A 21,326-nucleotide genomic window follows, 5' to 3' on the forward strand; every position below is an offset into this window, starting at 1 on the left:
GCTTGCGAAGGGCAGGGGAGCGTCGCACGCACGCACGCACGCCGGCATTTTGCCGGCGCGGGCGTCAGATGAGAGGCTGTCATTTTTAGCCCGAGCGTCGTCTCTGGCCGATTCGGCCCACGCGGAGCCCGGCGCGGGGGAGGGGCGGGGTAATGGGGGGGGGGGGGGGGGGGCGCTCGCCCTCGGGGATTTCCCCAGTCGCCATTTCAGCGTTTATTCCAAATCCTTCAGGGCCATGTACGCTTTTTGTCCTCCAAAATTCAGTGCACTTGTACACCAATTGGCGTACCTCATTTTCCACACCTGGCTGGCGTTTGTGCATACGAGTACAACAACTTTGGCACATTACTAGCGCCGCAAAACGGCGCACTCGTTGCCGCATGTGCTCTCCTCCTGTCTTTGCTCCAAATCAAGCCTATGCCACAAATACTCAAGCATCTGGAAACTACTAGTGAAGAAGTAGTAGAATGTATGTCGCTTTTAGCATGTAGTTCCAAGTATGCCAACGTTGCCCCATTCGTGAGGACAAAGCGCGTACTTGGGCATGGACTTTACATTGAGCAATTTTCTTGTAGTACTAGCTTGCAGACATTTGAGAATTTCTTTCAATCTCTTTGATTTGCACTCAAGATATTTTAGCGTACTAGCAGAGCAACTTTACCTGCTAGTAAACTTGCTTCCATTATTGCCACTCACCAGGCCTAGTAGCGATGCTAGCAGCCATGTTTGCTACCCCTTTTTTTCAGGCCGATTCCAGTAAGAGTATTGGCTCTTAAGTATTTCCTGATACCGATTACCGATACCACTAGTACTTTTATAACTTTTTACTTTGACAGTTTGAATGAACTGTCTGATGATTCGCCAACGTGTCAAACCGGCGCAGTGCGGCGCCACCTGCTGGCGGGAAGGACTTACTCAATGTCATTTTTTTTTTGCCATAAGTATCGGGTGGCCGGTACCGGCAGCATTCACGAGGACACGATACATTGAAATAAGGTTGGCATCGATGCTGGCCCATCCCCTGTGTAGCACGGCAGTTGGTAGGTCAGGGTTGATTGTGTACTAGTTGTCCAAAAGTTGCACTAGAAGTGGGGGGAAAAAAACTTGATGGTAGGACTGGACCAATAATTCAATATCAACATGTATCGCGATTCAACACGCGATCGATAGCAATAGAAAATGCCTTCGATAAAAAGAAACAAGCTCGACCGCGATGATAGAAAGCGTGCATCCATCCGCCTCCAAACGCAATAAAATGATATTTTGTGTTAGGACTGGGACGATCCACTTTTGTCCCAATTCGATACGGATCCCGATACTTGGGTCACGATCCGATACCCATTGCGACACTTCAATATTATCAAAATTTATTAAATCAAACAACAACAAAAACCAGAGGGATGTGTTTCCAAAGTTGTAACTTAAGTGCCATTAGACATTTATTCAAGTGTCGCGATTGAAACGTGCATAAACTGTTCCAGTAACTGTTCCTGATACACAGCAGTGCAATGAATAAAACTCCATTCACAAGGCTCAACTTTAAGGACCTCAAGTATTCCAAAAGTACAGTATAGAACGTGCAAAACATAACATAAGGTATCAAAAGTATTGATACTTCATCAAAGTATCAAGGTATCAGGATACATGGCGATACGCTATTTCCTCCCAGCCCTACTATGTACGTATGATAACCCGACGAAACGCCGCCGGACGGAGACGTGGTCAAGGAGTTGCCGGTCTTTGACGTGCTAGCGCCAGTTAGCCGTGTCCGACCCTCGCTTCGAATGGAGCAAGTCAAATATGAAAGGAGCGTGGCAATAATCAGCCCGCTAAAAAGATCAAGTCGTCCTAAGACGGTCGGTCGACGCTAACGCCTGCGCTGCAAGGGACGATTAGTTAGCGTGAACATGGAATCAACGCTAATGTAGCAACAAAACTGCTTTGGGCTAGCAGCTAACGCAAAGAAGCACTGGGGGAGGAGAAACGGCACATTAGGCAACCGTAAGAACCGTGTCCACGAAAACAGTTGACTGTTGAAGACAAAATCAATCATTCTCAAGATTGCCTGCTATGAAATTGCGCCTCGTAAGAACACGCGTGACCAGTTCAGGTGGCGCCTGGGCGCAGGTGCGGCCTACTTGAGCGACGTCTGTTCTCGCGGCCTGCGGGGCAGGCGTGCACGTGCACGTGCGTGCGCGCGCGGTGCTCGGCCTGTCTGCGTGGCGCTCGTTGTGCGTGTTTGCCCGCGCCGCCGTCTGGCTCTTCCTGTTTCAGGTCCACCCTTCCTCCTCCTCCTCCTCCTCCTCCTCCTCCTCCTCTTCCTCTCTGTCTCACGCTGGCTGTGTTGGCAACCACGCCTCCGCCGCCCTAGATAGCTAGCCTTGGCCATTTTGTCCCGCCGTCGAATGTGTCACGACGCATAGTAGGGCCGAACCGTTGCGAATCGCAATTGCTCCCTCAATATTGCGATTGTGCTTCTTTTTTTTTTTTTTTTTTTCAAGGTCCTCTTCTCATGTATTTTGTAACAACCGCAAGGAACAAATCCGACAGATATCGCTGATTTGCGTTTCGCGCTCATGTAAATGAGCCCCTTTGAGAACTTTGCTGTTGTGTGGAGCCGCCACGCGCCGCGGTCATGTGAGCGCCCGCCCGGCTCAGTTGGATTGGTCGAGCGGAGCGAAACGTGGCCGCCCGCCGGTCACGCCGGTGTGGTTGAACGTGACATTCAGTCATGTGACAGAAATCCATCTGAAACAAGACAACAGGAGGAAAAACACAAATAGCGAGGGGAAGGTACAAACGAACGTTTGTTCTTGACAATACTCAAAAGTAGAGATAGACCGATATGTTTTTTTTCAGGAACGATACTCATTAGTAGTCAAGGCGGCTGATAACCGATATTTGGAGCCGATATTAATTTTTCGTAAAAAAGACAATATTGGCATCAAAATCTAAAAAAAAAAAAACGTCTTTAAGCTAAGTTTATTGAGCAATTTTTGAGATTTGCATAATTTAGGTTTTTTTTGTATTATTATTATTACTATAATTTTTTGACGATATACATCTTTATCAAACAAAAAGTTCAGGGAGCACCCAAGGTCACAGTCGACCAAAATTTCAAAATGACAGAAAATTTAACATTCACATATCTTTGTTTTGATGTCAACACAGTTTTAAATTGAATTATTATCGGCCATCGGATCTTTTAAAAAGGCAGATGCCGATATTAATCAAAACGCAGAATCTCGGCCCGGCCGATAATCGGTCCATCCCTAATCAAAAGGAAAAAAGATGTTGAATCAAAACTATTGACAAGTTTATCCAAATAGTCACTCAAGGTAATGTAACAGAGTAGCTAGCACATTAGGGCCCGACCGATTTAATCGGACGATATTAGCTCTCTTAAGATTGGTCAAAATCGGCAGAATTTGGGCCAAATGGTTTTTGTACACATGAACACATTACAACATAAGACAAAGATCACGACATTCAAACATCCGCCCCCCCCCCCCCCTCCCAAGAAGAAGAACTGACAAAAAATCGGACGATTTTTCTCTCTTTTCTAATTTGAAACAAATACTGAAGGACAAAATATTGAAAAAACCGTGCCATGTTCTGCTTGTAATCGATATTTTCCAGAGCTGGGGATTTGCCGACAAATCGAGCGTCCGTTATTCATCATCCTACCGCGGCGCGGGTACCATTCCGTGGTCCGTCATTCGCCTCTTTTTTCCGGGGGGAAAAACGTTCCCGTCTACTGGCCGGTCCGCCGCTCATTTTAAACGTCCGTCCGTCGGCGAGTCCGACTAAACTTCACTCGCACTCGCTTGTAAGTTTTTCCCCTTAATGCACCATTTCGTAGACGAATGTTATTTTGCCATCCCTGAATGCGCTTTAAGCTGCTGAATGACCTTTTTTGAATATTCTTTGAAAATTGCTATTCCTGCAGTATATTGCTTTCATTATTTCCTGATTTTCTGCTTGTTGAGTTTTGTGCGTTGAATGAATACAACGTTTTGGAACCAGTGAATAATCGTGTTTATTAATCGCGATTTCAATATCAATCAAAATAACGGTAATTATTTATTTATCTATTTATTTCCCCCCCCCCCATCATCGTCCGCACCAAATTGTAATTTTGGGCCGATGACGACGTCCATAACGGCGCACGCGCGCATATAGCGGGTGCCCTAAAAATGGCGATTGGGGAATGAGTGATCGCGTCCGCAGCCTTTCTGTCGCTGCCTTTTTGTGTCCGCCGCCGACTCTCTCTCGCCTTCCTCTTCCCTCTGCAATAACAGCGCTGACCTACTTTCTGCTTGTTCAGTGCTGCCTGTGGAATTTTACAGCGGCCTGCCTTCCTGGCTGCCTTGCCGCTTGAAAACGCAGGCAGCAAAGCATGACTGAGGATTTTTGTCTCCTCGCGTCATTTGCGCTCTGACGCAGGCTGCCCCCGCTCAACAAATCCCCCCCCCACCCCCACCCACCCACCTTCCCCTCGCCAATCAGCAGTTTCTCAAATTGCCTCTCTTGAATAAGTCATAGCGTCGCACTGGTTGCAAGTTGCTGGCCCAGTGGTCTTGCGTGTGGCACGCACGGTCACATGCCTGCGGTTAGAGGGAAAAATGCAAAATGGCTTGTTGTCTAGCTCGCAGGAGGCGGCAAGACAAACGGCGGCTGTGCAGTGGCGGGAAGTCACGCAGTACAAACACTTTGTGATTCTACTTCAGTCCATGTTCCAAGTATTTGTACTTGAGTGTTTATTTTTCTGACGACTCGACATTTAGCCCTAACCCATTTGCGCCGCATAAAAAAAAAGGGCTCCCCTGTTTTCTGAAGCCGAGACGTGATCGGTCGTTATCTGAGCAACCGCCATGTCATCTTCCGTCGACGCAAGTGACAAAATGGCCGCCCCCGGAGCTAGCAAAAAACGGCCAGACTGCCCGCTCGTTTCGACTGGTGGGCCTGCTGGGAACATATTCTGGAAACAAAGATGTTTGGCTTTACTTCCCCTATAAAGCCAGCACACTTGAATTCTTTTGTTAAGAACTTGCCCTTGTCTGCCACGCTGCACAGGCAAGCTCACTCGTAATAAGTTTTGCTCGTAAGGCGGAGGAATTTCACTTGGTCTCCTCCAAACAGTTTTTCTGCAAATGGCTGTATCTTTGTTAAGGAGGACGTCAGCCCAAACATATTCTTGGATGCCCACTAGTTGAAACAAGGCATTCTGATGAATATGAAATAACAGTTCAGCAACAAAATGCAGCTGTTTTTAGCCATCTGAGGGGGCGGCCATTTTGCCACTTTCTGTTGACTGGAAAAAACATCACAGAACGACCAATCACGGCGCAGCGGTTTTCTGAAGCCGAGCCACGATTGGTCGTTAGCCGAGCTCTGAGCAACTGTGATGTCATTTTCAGTCGACAGAAATTGGCAAAATGGCCGCCCCCTGAGAAGGAGCAAAATGGCTGCATTTTCCCGCTTAGCTCCTGTTCCGCAAAGCCAATACTCAAACTCATCAGAATGTCAAATTTCGACGAGTGGGCCTGCATAGAACGTATTCTGGAAAAAAAAGATGTTTGGGCGTGGAACAATTAAAGGCTCTTCCACCAGATGGCAGAAAGTACTCCAGCGGTTGCCATTCGTAGCGGCGTAAGGTGCTCAACTAAACAGGCCCAGATTTGACACTGAAACAAAACACATTGAGATGGGACACTCGGCCTTCAGTGACATTTTTGTTTGCTCGTGTGATTTTTTTTTTTTTTTTTCTGAAGTAAAAGCCGCGCCTCGGCTCAATAAAGGTTGTTGAGTTGAGTACGTTTTCAGAGGCGCGCTTTATGTGCGCCTGATGCTTAATGCGCATCTTTTGTCCCCCTTTTGCCTTCAGATTTCGGGTGCCGGTCATGGTGTCCGGGGTGAAGGTGCGGGACCCCCTCCACGCGGGCCTTATTCACTCTCGTCTGAGTGAGCGACGCCCCGACGCCCCCCCCGCCCTCCTACATCGGGACGCCACCTGCCGCCAGAGTCAGCGCCCGACCCCTCCCCCTTCGCCCCCACCGGCTCGAGCCACCGCAGAAGCCCTTCGGCCGCCCGTCGGCTCTAAGCGGGCCAAAGCGGACGCGCGGGGGGAAAGGCGTCGGCCGGAGATGAAGGGCAGAAGGCACGGCGGCCGAGGAGATGCCGCGATGGAGGACGGGCCGGAAAGCGCGGCCGACGGAGCTCAAAATGCAAAAATCACCCTCAGCTTCCCGGCGAGCGCCGGGCCCCTCCCGGCCTCGCTGACGTCGTCCGGCTATTGCCGTAACGCCGCGTCATCCTCTTCCCCGCACAGGCGCCGGCCTTCTTCCAAAAGCTCCGACCAGGCGTCGCTATGGAAACTGGACTCCACCATGGACGTCAAGCACAGGCCGTTTAAGCCCCCGAGGCAGGACACTTCTCCTTCCTCGTCACCCTCCTCCTCCTCCTCCTCCTCCTCCTCCTCCTCCTCCTCGTCCCCAATGACCGCTCTCACACTTATCAGGAAGGAGATCAAATCTCCGCCTCCGCTCAAGTGCTCCAAACTCTCTCCCGAGACGCACTTTCACAAGTCGGCGCCCGGACCTTCCGGCTCCTCTTTAGCGGGCTCTTACGGCGGGGACGGATGGGCCGAGCGGCACAAGTCGGGCGACGGCGCGGCTTCGCCTTCGCAAGTGGCCCAGGTCCTCTTCGGCCCGGGCTCCTCCGCCTACCCGAGAGGAGGCGGGGACGGCGAGAGGAAGGAGAAAGCAACGGGGCGAGCGGCCGCCAAGACGGGAAGCCCTCACGGAGCCAGCCCGCACCCGCCCGCGCTCCACCTCCCGCCCCCTCTGCCGCCACCGCCCCCTCCCCCGTCCGAGGGGCTGACGGCGCCCCCCCGCTCCTCCTCCTACTCCCCCGCCGACAGCGTCGTCAAGCCCGAGCTGATTTGCGGGGTGTGCCGCCGGCTCTTCAGTTCGCCCTCCTCGCTCGCCGTCCACATGCGGCTGCACCGCGGCAGCCGCGCCCTGGGCTGCCGCTCCTGCGGCAAAGTCTTCATCCACAGCAAGCGACTGCAATCCCACGAGGCCTCCTGCAAAGCGCCCGGCCCGTCCCTGGCCGTGCAGCCAAAGGAGGAGCCGCTGGAGGAGGGCGAGGTGCGAGCGGAGGAAGGGGACGGCGACGGCGGACGCCACGTGCTGGCGCGCGTCCGAGGCGACGAGGGCGCGCCGGCCGCGGAGCTCCTGGCGGCCCACGAGAGCCACTTTGCCAAGGTGGTGGATGGCAGCGTCATTTACTTCTGCTCTGTGTGCGAGCGCTCCTACATGACGCTGTCCAGCCTGAAGCGGCACTCCAACGTGCACTCGTGGCGACGCAGGTACCCGTGCCACTACTGCGACAAGGTCTTCGCCCTGGCCGAGTACCGCACGAAACACGAGGTGTGGCACACGGGCGAGCGGCGCTACCAGTGCATTTTCTGCTGGGACGCCTTCGCCACCTACTACAATCTCAAAACCCACCAGAAAACCATCCACGGCATCAATCCCAGTCTCATCTCCAGCGAGAAGACGGCCAATGGCGGCTACAAGCAGAAGGCCAACGCCCTCAAACTCTACCGCCTCCTCCCCATGCGCTCGCACAAAAGGCCGTACAAGACTTACAGCGACTCTTTGCCCGATGGCCTGCCAATGGCGCCGGCCGAAGCCCCGCCTCCCCTCTCCCTGCCCGGCCTGGGACGTGCTCCGGAAGCCGCCGGAGACCTGCAAAGTTTCCTGGGCGGCGCCCGTCCTCAGAGCGTCAAGCCCGACCCCGACGCCTTTCCCAATCGCGTCCTGGCCGCGGACCGCCGCCGCCCTCCGTCGCCGCCCCCGCCCCTGACGGACTTGCCCCGACCTGAAAAACACGACGACCCGAGCTCCCGCGAGCTAGAGCCGCTGCGAGGCGGCTCCAAATCGCCCAGTAGCGGCAAAACCAAAAGTCACAACGCTGCCGGGGCCGCCGACTCAACGAGCACGCCCTCTGTGATCACGTACGGACACGCGAAACCCTCGGTCATCGTTCACGGAGCCGCCGTGTCGTCCTCCGTCATCGTGCACGGCAACCGGGTCCCCCCTGGAAGTGAGCGAAAGGAGCTCCCCGAAATCGAGGCCGGTCAGACCTCCCGCAAGGGCAGCGCCAGGCCCTTCAAGAGACGGACGGACGGCGCCGACAGCCACAGAAAGAGGTCCCGAGACAGCTCTGACGCGGAGACGGACGGCTCCAGTTTGAAGTCCAGAAAGTCCCACGGCAAGAGTGAGCCATCCAAGTCAAAGCAGCCGTCGCCATCGGTGGGCTCACCGGTCAAAGAGACGGGCCCGCTGTGCCAGATCACCGTACGTATCGGGGAGGAGGCCATCGTGAAGCGCAGCATCTCAGAGACGGACCTTAGGAGAGACAAAAGCCGCTCTCCTCCCAAAAGCAGGAAAGGCGCGGCGTCCTGGGCCAAGGCCGCACATCGTCACAAACAGCACAACCGCCGGCGGGCTGAGCGGGGGCAGGAGGACGACGCGGGCGGAGAAAGCAAGGAGGAAGCAGGCGGGGACGCGGCCAACTCCTCCCACCACCTGAGGGAGTACAACTTTCGGCAAAAGGTGCGCGAGCAGGAGAGCGACCACGACATGGACGACAACCTGTGGCGACCTTACTACTCCTACAAGCCCAAGAAAAAGGCCCAGGCCCACCTGCACAAGTTCAAAAGCTGGCAGCGGAAGCTCAAGTTCAAGCGGGCTCTGCGGCTGAAGAGGAGAGCGGAAAAGCTGAAAAAGCGCGGGAACAAAGAGGCGGCCAATTCACCGGACCGGGAGGAGGGCGGCGAGCACTCGGCGGCTGACAAGGGCGAGTGTGAAAGAGAAGCCAAGCAGGCTGAGGAGGGCCGCGGTGAGCTGGCCGCCACTTTGCCGCCATCCCCCAAACTTCCTCGCGCCACCTCCGCCGCAGCCAAGAGGCGCCCGCGCGCCAGCGCAAACGCGGCCGAGTGCGCCACGTGCGGCTGCTGGTTCTCCAGCTCCGGCAAGCGGGATCAACACGAACTCGGTCACCTGCTGGAGTTCGTGTGCCTCTTCTGCCGAGCCACCTTCCCCTCAAGGGACAAGTTGGAAGACCACCAGAGGATCCAACACCCCAAGCCCGCCGAAACGGCGCTTCCAAAAACGGCGCCGGCCGATCGCGCCGACGCGTCCGAGCCGCAGTGCCGCGGCGACCAAAAGGAGGATCAAGTCGACTGGGGTAATTGCGGCCCGGCTCGCCTGAGCAGGAGAGCCTTGTCGCGCCACACCTGCCCGCAGTGTCACAAGGTGTGCAAGACGTCCTCGGCGCTCGCTCGCCACATCCGACGCCACCGCTTCGGCGCTTCTCCGGAGAGAGCAAAGGAAGAAGACCTTCGGCGGCCCGAAACGACAGCCCTAAGCAGAGACTGGCTCCCCGAGAAAGGCCAGGTTGTCTCGGTCATCAGCTATTCAACAGCAGACCCCCCGAAAAGCGCCGACCCGGCGTCGTCGGCGCACCATCGCGGCGAACCGGCGACCCGACACGGGCAAGCGCGAGCCGGTGACGAGCCTGACGCGGGCCAGCGCGCGCACTCGGAAGCCGAGAGGGAGCCCGGCCCCAAGGTGAGCCAGAGTCCCGCCGACCTTGCGGCCGCCAAAGGCCAGTTCGCCCCGGCCACGCCCGCCACTCTCCAGAGCGTGCTGGTCATGAACCGGCCCGAATGTTTGGACTACCGCACCCCGGGCAAACGGAGCCGAGACGCAACGGCGAGCCCCGCGCGCAGCGCGGCAGCGGCCCCCAACACCTCCGCTAATGTGCCCGTGACGCCGCAGACCAGAATAACCGCTGCTGCTCCCCCTGTTTCCATGGCGACCGCGAACAGCTCCGATCGGGGATTCGTGACACGAGATGGGGTCATTATGGACAGAGAGCGGCAGGCTCGGAGCGCTACGCTTGCGCACGCCAGCTACAAGGAACCCCCCCGAGACCGCGGGGTCCGGTCCCTGTCCCGCAGTCCGTCTCCCAATGAAGCACAAGACCTGACTATGTCCTCCATGCTAGCTCGAGAGAGGGAGATGGAGAGGCAGAGACTACGAAAGAAGGAGCTGGAGAAACAGCGAGAGAGGGGCAGGGACAAAGACCGAGGAAAAGACACGGAGAGGGTCCAGCGCACGAGTCGGCATGAACAGACCCCGGTGGAGCAAACGGCTCTGCTGGTCCCCAAAGAGGAGCCTTTGAGCCCTGTGCCGTCCCCCCAACACATCCCCGCTCAGGCCAACGGGCCCCCGTCGCACAGACGGACTGCACAGACGAAGTCGCCCTGCCGCCCCGGACTCTTAGCTGCGGCCAACCAGCGGGTGCAAGAACTGGACCGGCTCACGTTGCCCAGCGCGGGAGACCGCCCCTCCGCCCACGCTCTCCTTCTCCCGCGGCCGCCGAAAGCGCCCGAGCCCGAGCGCCAGGACACTCCCAGGGATTCCCGGCACGCGGAACCGGCTCCGGCGTGCTACCCTGTCCAGGATTATGCCCTTCCCCTGATCGTGCCGGACGCCTACCGGCCAGCTAAGAAGCAGGAGGACAACCTGCTGGTGTCCTCCTACCCTACCGGAGCCCTTCCCTTCGGCCCTCTGGGAAAGATGATGGTCCCTAATGGCGCCGACTTGGCCAAGCTGCCCTTCTATCCAGACCCGTACCAGCTCCTCTACGGCTCGCAGCTTCTGGCCTACCCGTACAACGTGGCGGCTCTTCCCGTGGCCCTCAACATGATGGCGCCCGGCGCCGACAAGGCGGAGCCTCTACCCTTCCTGCCGGCCATCTTCAACTACGCGGCCGGCACGGGGCCCTACGTGGGCACTGCGCCGCACCCGCTGGTGGCCAACCCCAGCTTCTACGGTGGCGGCAAGAAGCAACGAGACGGCGGCGGCAACAAACCGTAGGACGCCAAAAGGAGTCTTTTACAAAGAGAATAGGAGCGGGGAGGGAAGGGATGCGGCCAACGTTCCGGTGACGTATCATCGCCTACTATCTCCCATCTTTGTTCTCTGCCGTTTTGCCGTAGTGTGTCGTAGTTCTAGAACTTGATTCCGTTATCTTGAATATACGATGAAGAACTGCGTACAGCGCGTCTTTCCGTCGCCCCGTTTCAGCCGTCGCCCGTCGGCGCCCGAGAGCGAAGCGACTCGGAGGCGCTTATATGCGCTACTCACAAAAGGTTTGGGCAACATTTCAAATTGCTCGAACCTTCACATTGGAACTTTGGATGCGGAAATCTCAGCCCAGAGCCCAATTTTGTGAGGAGTGAATTTGAAGCGCACAGGCGGGAATCTCGGCAGATGCGCTTGTACGGGGGACCTTTGGTAGGTGGACGAACGGGGCCGCGTGCGCCGGCGGCTCGGGCGCGCCTGGAGAAGGGACACGAGCGCGCGCGCGTGCGACAACTCGTCTCGACACACCATGTGACTTTGTGGCCAGACGACACTGTAGGGCGTGTATAGCCTCGTTTCAGCAAAATAGTCTAGTCGGGGTCACTTCAAGGGGGGCACTTGTAGCTGCTTTGGATATGTAGCTGGTCACTGGGTTAAGAAATGCAGGCTGGTATATATTGCACTTCCCTTCTTCATCTCATTTCCTTCACACGAGAGAGGAAATATAATGACCCCCCCCCCCCCCCCCCCAAAAAAAAGAAAAGCCCCCCCACCCCTCTTGGAGTAGATGGAGAAAACAATTTCAATGGATTCAGGGTATTGAGTCATTTCGAGGTTAGGAAAAATGAGGTTGAGCTCAACAGCCAAAGTGATGCCTGAACCAGACCCCCCCCCCCTCAGACCCCCCCCCCCCCCCATGTGCTTCTGTTATCTCTTGTACGTTCCACTATGTTGCTGGTTAAGCCCCGCCCCCCCTTGCCGAGGTGACTTTGAGGGGCGGGGGGCCTGAACCTAATAATATGAATGTAAATTGGAGTCGCGCGGTCAATGAAGTACAGCTGCATTGTAGTCGCTTTTGAAAATCCCTTTGAGCATTTCTTCTCAAGTCTCGGCGTCCACTTGAAGGCGCGGCCACCGCCAGGCTCGGCTCTTTGTCCTCACTCGGAAGACAGTTCCGCGAACTAGTTCAACGACTGTGTCGAACATTTTTCCCGCTTCTGCCTGCCGCTGCTGTTACATTTCTCTACACTAGTGGGACAAGCAAAACTGTAAATACAAAGTACGAGTACAGCTGCACTTGAGACGCGAGTGACCCCATTTACATGTTTTTCCAGATGCTCGTCGTCTTCAATTGGCAAAAATCGGACAATTCTTTGTGCAGATTTGGGGCTTTTTACACACAATGACAGCATAAGACAAAGATAATGACGTTCAAACAAACAAACAAAAAAATTGTCCGTTTCTCATCTATTTTTTGCTTTGACTTTGCAAAATTTTGAGCGCTGGGGGCAGTGAACTCAACTCACTCATTTTGAATTGTTCAAAAAAGAGGGTTCAAAATGTTCAAAGCTACCCCCAGTTGAAATTTTCTAGGTGCGTGCAAAGCCAGATGATATGATCAAGGCGTATCTTCTTTATCCTCTGCGAAAATGGCCAAATATTAACTGCGGCTTCCTGTCTCAAGGCGCCGCCGTCCCAGTGGAGTGCCGGCAGAATTTTATAATATCACTAGTAGTACTAGTAGCACAGTTGTCAACTAGTGCACAATGTTGCCTCACTAGTACTGTCAAATTCTGTGAATAACACACACCTGTGTATCAATACACTCCTCACAAAGATCACCCTTCAAAAGCATGTGTCTTTTTGTGTACTCGTGTATAATACCCCCCCCCCCCCAACCCCCCCACCGCCCCACCCGCCTCCAGAGTGAATCATAAAAATCAAGTCAATGCTTCTGAATGCGGGTTCAAAACGATGCTCTTTTCCCATAGCTTTGATGAAGCTCTTTCAAAGTTGATTTTTGATTGATTTTCAATCGTTGATTTTTAAAATCATGTTTCCCCAAATCTTATTCCTGCACTCTATGCACTTTTAGTCATTTTACTAAGCTATTTTTTCATTTTTATTTCTTGACTTTGCTTTTTCATGTTTTGAACTCTGTTCAGAACAGCTTTTCAATGTTGTACTTTTAATTACAGCATGTGAGGCAAATTGAGTTCGCTTGTGTGTGAAATGCACTAGAATTCAAATTTTATTTTATTGTATTTTTTACAACCCCTAGGTACTGGTAAACGTCTAAACAATGTGAAAAATGTGGGCTTCTTATTAAGCCCCCTGTATAATACCCTCCGCTCAATTTTTTTTTTTTTTGTGTAAAAAAAAAAAAAGTGTGTTGTTCACGGCATTTTACAGTAACGCTCCACTAGTGAGGACAAAGAGCGTACCAGTAGATGAGTTTTAAGATGGATATTAAGGACATGGACGACACATGCTCAAACGGCTTTTGATAAGACACGGTTTCAGTTCTTTGTTGTTATTTTTTTGTTTGTTTCACCCAAATAACCTATTACAGAACAATATAACAGTCTGGTATGCATATATACAGTAGTGCTAGCAACACGTCAGTAAACTTGGGTTCCACAAAAGCATGAGCGCCACTTGCTTCCTAACCGTTTCTACGCTCGGCAAAATCTTGACACTGTGCGCACAGCTTTTTTGGGGGTTTGTTTGTTTGTTTGTTTTTCCGGCCCCCTTTCCGTTCACGTCTCAATCTTCCATAGCTGTCTGTTTCTATTCTCACCTGAGGGCCCAAGATGGCTGAACTCCATCGGGTGTTTTTTTTTGTTGTTGTTTTTTTTTTTTCTTCTTCTTCAGGGGTGAGCGGTTAAGCGCATGAGGAAAAACCAAAAGCCACAGTCAGCATATCCCTCGGCACTCACAAAACGGGCCACCTGTTGTTATTGTTTTTCTTTTTTTTTTCTTTTTTATTGTGTGTTACAAAGAAAAAAACTGAAAAAAAAAGAAAAAAAAAAAAGAAAGAAAACGCCTTGCTGTCTCCAACGGACGCAATATTCCTCCAATTCATTCCCGTAGCTGTGTTTTTGGACCACGGTTTCTTTCTTCTGTCCTACAGACCAAAAGCATGCAAATGGCCTCGTATCGATCGTAGTGACTGGACTGGAATCCGGTGGTGTTATACAACTGTCTACTGTACCTTTTCGTTGAAATGAATGTGCCTCTGCTTTGATATTTAAATCATTATCTCGAGTCAAGATGTGGATCTGCCAGATTTCCCATGTAAGGTGCCTTGTTACGGCATAAGAAATTAGATTTGTAAATGAAAGGGTTTTTTTGTTCCTTTAGAAATCATTTGGAGATAGATCTCATGGCTTTATCCACTATGAAGCTGTTCATAGATGTAGGGGTGTGGCTATATTTTTGTTTTTTTTCTCGTACCGTGTACCATGTTTAGGATATTACTGTGCCATAGAGAGCCCTCGAAATATGTCCGTTATTTTTTTGGAAAGAAAAAAAAGATGTTTTTATGTTGCCTGAGGACTTTGTCTTTAGATTTGATACAAAGGCTCGTAGCCTCAGCTCTCCCAAAGTCTGTAGTCTCCTTTTTCCGATGAGTCTTCTTGACGCCCTATCGCCTGCCCTCGCCCCCCCCCCCCCCCTTCTGTCTCTTTGCTGCAATCAAACAAAATAAAGTATTAACCTGATGACCCAATGAAACAAAGTCACCTTTTTTTTTTAATATGACCGCCAATGCAAATGTCTCACTGGATCCTGTAGTTATCTTAGTATTATCTCATTCAATATTTGGTAATTGAGTTGTTGTATGTAATTAAGAAAAGATATTTAAAATAAACAAGAATGAAGTTTACATTAAACATTTTTTATATTAGTGGTCAATTGATCAAATGTAAAACAAAATATGCTCATTAATAATTGCTAAATGTATTTAGTGTAGTATCAAAATAAATTATTGATAACATTAGCATTATTTAATCAAATAATGGTCTCATTAATTTCGTGCAAAACGAAGAATAACCGATTTTACATGTACATTTTAAATATATTATTAAATAGTTGATCAGTGGAAAATGTAATTTTATTAAATAATAATTTTACATTTATTTTAATTAAATAATCAGTTCATTTGGTGTAAAATAAAAAATGTTTTACCTACATGTTCAACGTTTGATTTGATTTAGTGCGCGTGTGTGTATATATATATATATATATATATATATATATATATATATATATATATATATATATATATATATAAAATATATTTTATTGAATTGTAATGTAAAAAATAAACAATTTTACATATGCATTCAACATATTTCATTAAATCAAATAGAAATGTTTTTCAGTGTAAAATCAAGAATATTATTCAACTAATTAGATGAACTGTACGTATGTTTAAAAAAATATTTTAGGAAATATTAGAGTGCTTAATTGGTTGAGTGTAAAACTATTTTATTCATTATACAATTGACTAATTGTTGAATCTATTTGGTGTGAAATGAGAAAAAAAGACATTGTATTATAGATTTACATAAATATTCAATAATAAGAACGTTTGAATTATGTTATTTACATGAACCGTTTTACACAAGACATTCATTGATGACTCCTCCTTTCCTTATGGCTTCCAACACACCCACACACGCAGAGGTGAAAACACTCAAAAGTTGCAGGTTTGCCACCACTGCCCTTTTGCATGATGAACTGTGTGTTGTCCCCATTTGTTTATCCTGTTAGTCACAGTGTCCAAATCGATACGGCGCCAGCTCGCTTGCCCTCTGGACCGACACACAGTCCAGGACTACACACTCCTTGGGAAGCTCTCGAAAAGCGGCGAGACTGGCACCATGACGGCGGCTGGACCACTGCTGCTAATGTTGAGCATCACGGCACTGGCGTGGGGAGTCCGGGCGAAGGTACGCTACATCCGCAGTCAACCTCAGTTTATCGAGATAGATTTAAAAAAGAAAACCAAAAAAACATCATGTCGAGGGACCATATATGTTTGGGGTTTTTTTGTAATGGTTAGACCCTTCCCACTAACTTTAAATGAATCTAAACTCATCAAAACACACAATAGTCAACCAAACCGTAGCTAATTGCTAATATATATACAATATTCACATACATACAGTTTATACTGTATACCTTTCTCCTGACTGATTCCGATGAACAATGACATCTCGTTGCTGCCTGTAATATGGGACTAAGAAAAATGTCAGGAAAAGCCCACTAGAATGTCAGAACATTATTTGGCATTAATCAAAGGCCCATCATATGGCGGCAGGTGTTTGAAAAATGTCCAAAAGGTCAACTGGAACATCTGGATTTTATTTGGTGTTTGCACATTTTGACAGGTGTTTCAAAAAGTGTCAGGAAGAGCCTACTAGAGCATCTGAACTTTATTTGGCATTAATCAGACACCAACCGTTTGAAAAAAAGTGTCGGGAAGAGCCTACGTGAACATCTGAACTTTATTTGGTGTCAATCAAAGGCCCGTAAAATGTGAGGATGAAATTGGCATCCGATCGGTGAATTGCGAGGACAGCCCCATCTCCAGTTAAGAGGGGTGTGCACGCTTTTGCAAGCACATGATCTCAGTTATGATTTTTTTTTTCCAATTGAGTAGTAAAGGTCAAAGGTCACATTAATGCTCTTTTTTTATGTCACACAAACAGGGGGTGTGTAGATTTTTTTATATGCACTGTATAATGTGAAACGTCATACGTGGGCTAAAAGAGTTGACTGTTTTTGTGGTGTATTTTTCTTTCAGAAACAAGTATCGGGGAGCGCCACCGTGTACTTGGGCCAACCCAGAGATGCGTGGAGGCCGCTGATGCACATCGCAGTCAACCTCACCAAGATAAGAGAGTGCGAGATACAATTTGTGAAATGTGCCATATCAATAAAGTTGTATTGTTTTGTATTTCGGAGATACAAGGTTTTGGCCCGACGCCAGCGATATTTGATTTAATAATTGCTAATTGTTTCCATTGTCAATAATGAAATAAAAAATGTTTGTTAGTTTTTCACATTTTCCATTTGGTTAATTTATTATTGTAAATAATGCAATTGAGAACATTTGAAAAAATCATTTGGCACAATTTGTTCAAACCACCATATACATTGATTTTTTTTTTTAATTTGATTAAAATAAGTGGTGAAATTGCTTTTGCCCAATAAAGTCAAATAATATTTAAAACAAGAAGTTTACATATACATTCACCATTTGTTAAGTGTATAATAAAATAATCAATTGAATAACACTTGTTGTTATTATTACCATTGCTTGATTTGTTCAGATAAAATAATAATTAAATAAAATAATTTTTCATGATACACGATACTTTGTCAATTGTAAGTCTGAGAACCCGATTACCATTTCAGGGGACTCCTCCGGTGACCTTTTGTGTGCTCTTGTTTAGCATCAAGTCGTCCTTCCAGCTCAGGACGTACGACCCGGAGGGGATCATCTTCTACGGGGACACCAAAAACGGCAGGGACTGGTTCATTTTGTCCCTGAAAGACGGCGTCCCGCTCATGCAGATCAGCCGCAGCGGCGTCCTCGTCAACGTAGCCGGCGGGCCCAAGCTCAACGACGGGCGGTGGCACACGGTGAGCTCCGCCGCACCAGCGTGTAAACGGACGCTGCGTCTGCAAAGTATTTGCAGCGCTTTGCTTCTTTCTACATTTTCTTATGTTCGGTCTTATTCCAAAACTAAAAGCGCTGTAGCATCCTACAGTTTTGCACTTTATAGAAACATACAGCAACAACATATTGAAAAATATGTAATATATAAACATATAAACAGTTTTGTCATCATGATTTCAGGCTTTAATTCAGTGAACATTGTGCCGCTCCTTCTGGCATACGCGCCATGGCCACCAGGGGGCAGAGCACAACAAAGTGTGGAACAAGTGAAGTGCTCTGAATACTTTCCGCATGCGCTTTTTTACTCACCTGAGTCTCTCTCTGTGACCGCCAAGCTGGAGCTGAGCAACCACGGCCATTTTGTGATCCTAGACGTGGACGGCTCGCGGGGGCTGGTCGTGGGCCTGCAGTCCGACGCCCTAGAGGAGGTCGTTTCGGGGTCCCTCCGACTGGCGCTTGGCGGGATCCTGATTTCGAAAGAGAGACTGTTTGTTCAGGTAGTGCAAGACCGCTTGACTCTCTCAAGTCACTTTGGTGATTTGTTTCTAATACTGTACATGAAATATGTTTGAAAATAAGCGCTGAAAACATGTGCAAAGACTGGGAACAATGTGTTAAACTTGTGTTTTGGGAAAGGCGAAAAACTAGTGCCGTCCCGGACTATATAAGCACTGAACGCCATCATTTCATCTGTGGCTATCTGTCACAATTGTGAGTTACTCAGTAAGAAAACCGTGGCCCATTTCTGGCACTACACTGTGCAGTTAGCCATCAAGCTAGGTCTCAAGTTTTATGCCCCGCACTGCACACAGAGCGAACCGAGCCAATGGCGAATTGACCGACCGGCTACTAGCGGCTATTAGCTAGCAGCCGCTAGCAGGCTCACGGGCCCGCGTTGGGTCCGTTCAGTACTCAACAGCCTCGCCTCCGTAAGCCACATGTCGATCCAGAAGCCAGTGCGCTCACGCAGTGATGAGCTCGCTAGACCGTAGGTCCAATAGTGTGTGTAATTTGTGTCGCTTTTGAGGCCGTGGGGTGCAAGGGTTCAGGCTTTCCAGGCCCGGTTCTTACAACGCCTTTTTGTCTTGCAGTTTGAGCCGCAGATGGACGCCTGCGTGCGGGAAGGCACCTGGCTAAACCTCAGCAGCCCCTGGGAGACGGACGCCGACGAGCTGCGGCCGTGCTATCAAGGCGTCCGACCCGGCAGCTTCTTCAGCGGCAACGGACTAGCCCTTGTCAACACTTCAGGTGGGACCACAAACAGGGCAGGAGGCTCTGTTGTGCTTTCACAAGTTATGCAATCAGAGGACAGGAAAAGGTTGCTGTCATCAGGGCCAGCGCTCTGGGCCTGTGAGGGTGAAATTGACGTCCGATTTCTTAAAGAAACGTATTGCTATTCATTCACATGGTCCACCGCTACTATTAAAATACCTCCCGTCCTCATACTCTACGAAATGAAGAGAATAGACTGTTGGGGCGAGATGAATATCATTTCATGGAGTCAGTAATGTTGTTTTCTGTCTCTTGAGCAGTTCTGCAGACGGACCTGGAACGCAGTGTGACGATGGAATTGTGGGGAGATTTCACTAAGATGGACGGGACCATTTTAAGCATCGGGACTCCCGGGCAGGCGCTCTTGTTGGCCTTGAGTGCCAATAATAACACAAAGGTATGCACAGACATTTGCAGCTATATGGCAGATAACAAAAGATTGATTTGCTTTGGCACTTGCAGAAAGTGACACTCTTGCTCGGTGGTCATGGAGTGAGTCTGAAAGAGAACTTCAAGAGGCTGGTGATGACCTTTGGCACCGATGCGCTAGAAGTGCGACACAGCGGACATGAATCAAAGGTCCCGTGGGATTTCCTCAGCCCGCTAAAGAATTTCGGGCTTGTGAACAAATTGAGAGAAAGCCACATCGCCATCGGCGGCCTGCTCGGTGAGATTCCGATTCAGGAATACAGTGGCAGCTCCGTTTAGGAATGAACCCAACGTGCGGGTCTTTGAGTTGTGAGCCATCGGAGCCAGAACCTTTTCAGTGGCGTGGCCAGGGTGACACAAGTCACCAAGGGGTGGCCGTTCCATGACACCAATAAATGATTGGTTCTCATACCAACCGCAGTCAGGGTTACCTGAAATTGAATGAAAAATAAAAATAAAACACATATAAAACAAAGGTTTGAGGTTGTGATAACACTGCTCACCACTAGATGGCAGACATCACAGAGGAGAAGAACAGAGATGCTGACTGATATTGTGGCATTTTAAAGGCCTTTACGTTAATGGAGACTCTTTTGACACGGAGAAGGAGGAGGAATTCAACGGAACTAACCCGGAATGTGACCGTTTCAAGTCACAGTCACGGTTTCATGCTCGTAACGGGCAACTTAAATTGAACGTCACAGTTGATTAAGACACACATTCAACAAACTATGGATAACTTTAAACACACTTAAACACCTAATGACTAACAACCTTATGAGGGACCGGTTATATGTTGTGCTATGTTGACTGTTCGTTTCAAGTGCATGAAGTTGTCCGTGGCTGGACTTCACGATGCCAAATGACATTGAAAGGCTCACAAAACACTGGGCAAATTCGATTTAAGACACGAGTGACTGTAGCCGAGCGTAAAACCAATTAAAATTCATAAGTTAAGGTGCAATTGTGGCTGCGGAACTATCGTTAACTCCGCCTCTCTCCTTCCTTCGCTCCTCAGGCGACGACGACGTCGGCTCCCGCTTTTTGACAGGCTGCCTGGAGAAGATCCAGATCCAAGGAAAGGATGTGGACTTGGATCGGGCTATCAAACACCGGTCTATCTCCTCTCACAGCTGCCCTGTGTGAAACACATGCGTCTGGTCTTGCGTATAGAATGACTATGACATAATCCAGACTTTTGATAGTGACATATTTGGGATAATTGTGCAAGCTAGACTCTAAAATTGTCAACCATGTACAATAGCGAATAAAAATGCTTTCTGCTTGGACTAAGCTGACAATGTGTGGCGTTTTTGCTCCCTCTAGTGGATTTATGAAATTATTTTTTAGGTGACGTCATGCGATCTTACACTGCAACGATACTTGGTGCCCTAAAAAAAACGTTAAAGTGTCCTTATGCACATTGCCTAATCCCCTCTTTTCACTATTCTAAATTGCATTTTAAAAAATCTTTTCTATTCTTTCTATTCCTAGAGGCATACTGGAAAAGTATGAATTCGATGTTGTTCACTGTTGATGTTGTCGTTTTCACTGTGCATGTGAACTATAGAGTTAATATAAAATAATACAAATATGTCATCTTGAATTTTGGAAAATTACAAGACCCTCGATAATGTAAATACCTGGTGAGCCACAATTAGAAAAAAAAGACCTGATTAAAAAATGCTATACTATTAGAGATACTTGTAATATTCTGTGATGAAAAATGATTTAATAATCGTTTTAACCCTCTGGGTTTGATGCTGGCTATTTGTGTCCACCTTACTTTTTTTTTTTTAAAGCTGTATTAATGTAAATGTAATAAACGTCAGCAAAAAATGGAATTTGAAGAGATGACAAATTAAATTAATAAATATTTTATTCAAAGGCACTAACTGATGTTAGTTAAAATCTTTCTCAAGTTCAAACCAAAAAAAGCAAAATAAAACAATTAAAATCACTGACCACGAAAGACAAGTAAACAACAGTCG

The 21,326-nt window shown here is 49.3% G+C and overlaps 2 protein-coding genes across 5 annotated transcripts in view; both read left to right on the forward strand.

The window, feature by feature from the left end:
- The window catches only part of zbtb4 (zinc finger and BTB domain containing 4), a 31,628-nt gene extending 16,963 nt beyond the window's left edge, over positions 1–14,665 (forward strand). For all 4 annotated transcript variants that reach the window (XM_086013981.1, XM_086013992.1, XM_086014011.1 and 1 more), the window contains one exon: positions 5,888–14,665. In XM_086013981.1, the coding sequence (XP_085870107.1) occupies positions 5,904–10,955 (5,052 nt within the window). In that variant the 5' untranslated portion in view covers positions 5,888–5,903 and the 3' untranslated portion in view covers positions 10,956–14,665. The remainder of the gene's footprint in view (positions 1–5,887) is intronic.
- Positions 14,666–15,664: 999 nt separating this feature from the next.
- On the forward strand, positions 15,665–20,628 carry shbg (sex hormone-binding globulin). The gene is made up of 8 exons (XM_086014023.1): positions 15,665–15,898; positions 16,756–16,853; positions 17,408–17,597; positions 17,970–18,131; positions 18,726–18,882; positions 19,167–19,303; positions 19,369–19,573; positions 20,354–20,628. Exons 1-8 carry the CDS (start codon positions 15,830–15,832, stop codon positions 20,479–20,481), a joined length of 1,146 nt encoding a protein of 381 aa, XP_085870149.1. The 5' UTR covers positions 15,665–15,829; the 3' UTR covers positions 20,482–20,628.
- Positions 20,629–21,326: the final 698 nt, after the last annotated feature.

Source organism: Filicampus tigris, chromosome 2 (assembly GCF_054856515.1).
Source record: "Filicampus tigris isolate MCC_2025a chromosome 2, RoL_Ftig_1.0, whole genome shotgun sequence".
Lineage (NCBI taxonomy): Eukaryota > Metazoa > Chordata > Actinopteri > Syngnathiformes > Syngnathidae > Filicampus > Filicampus tigris.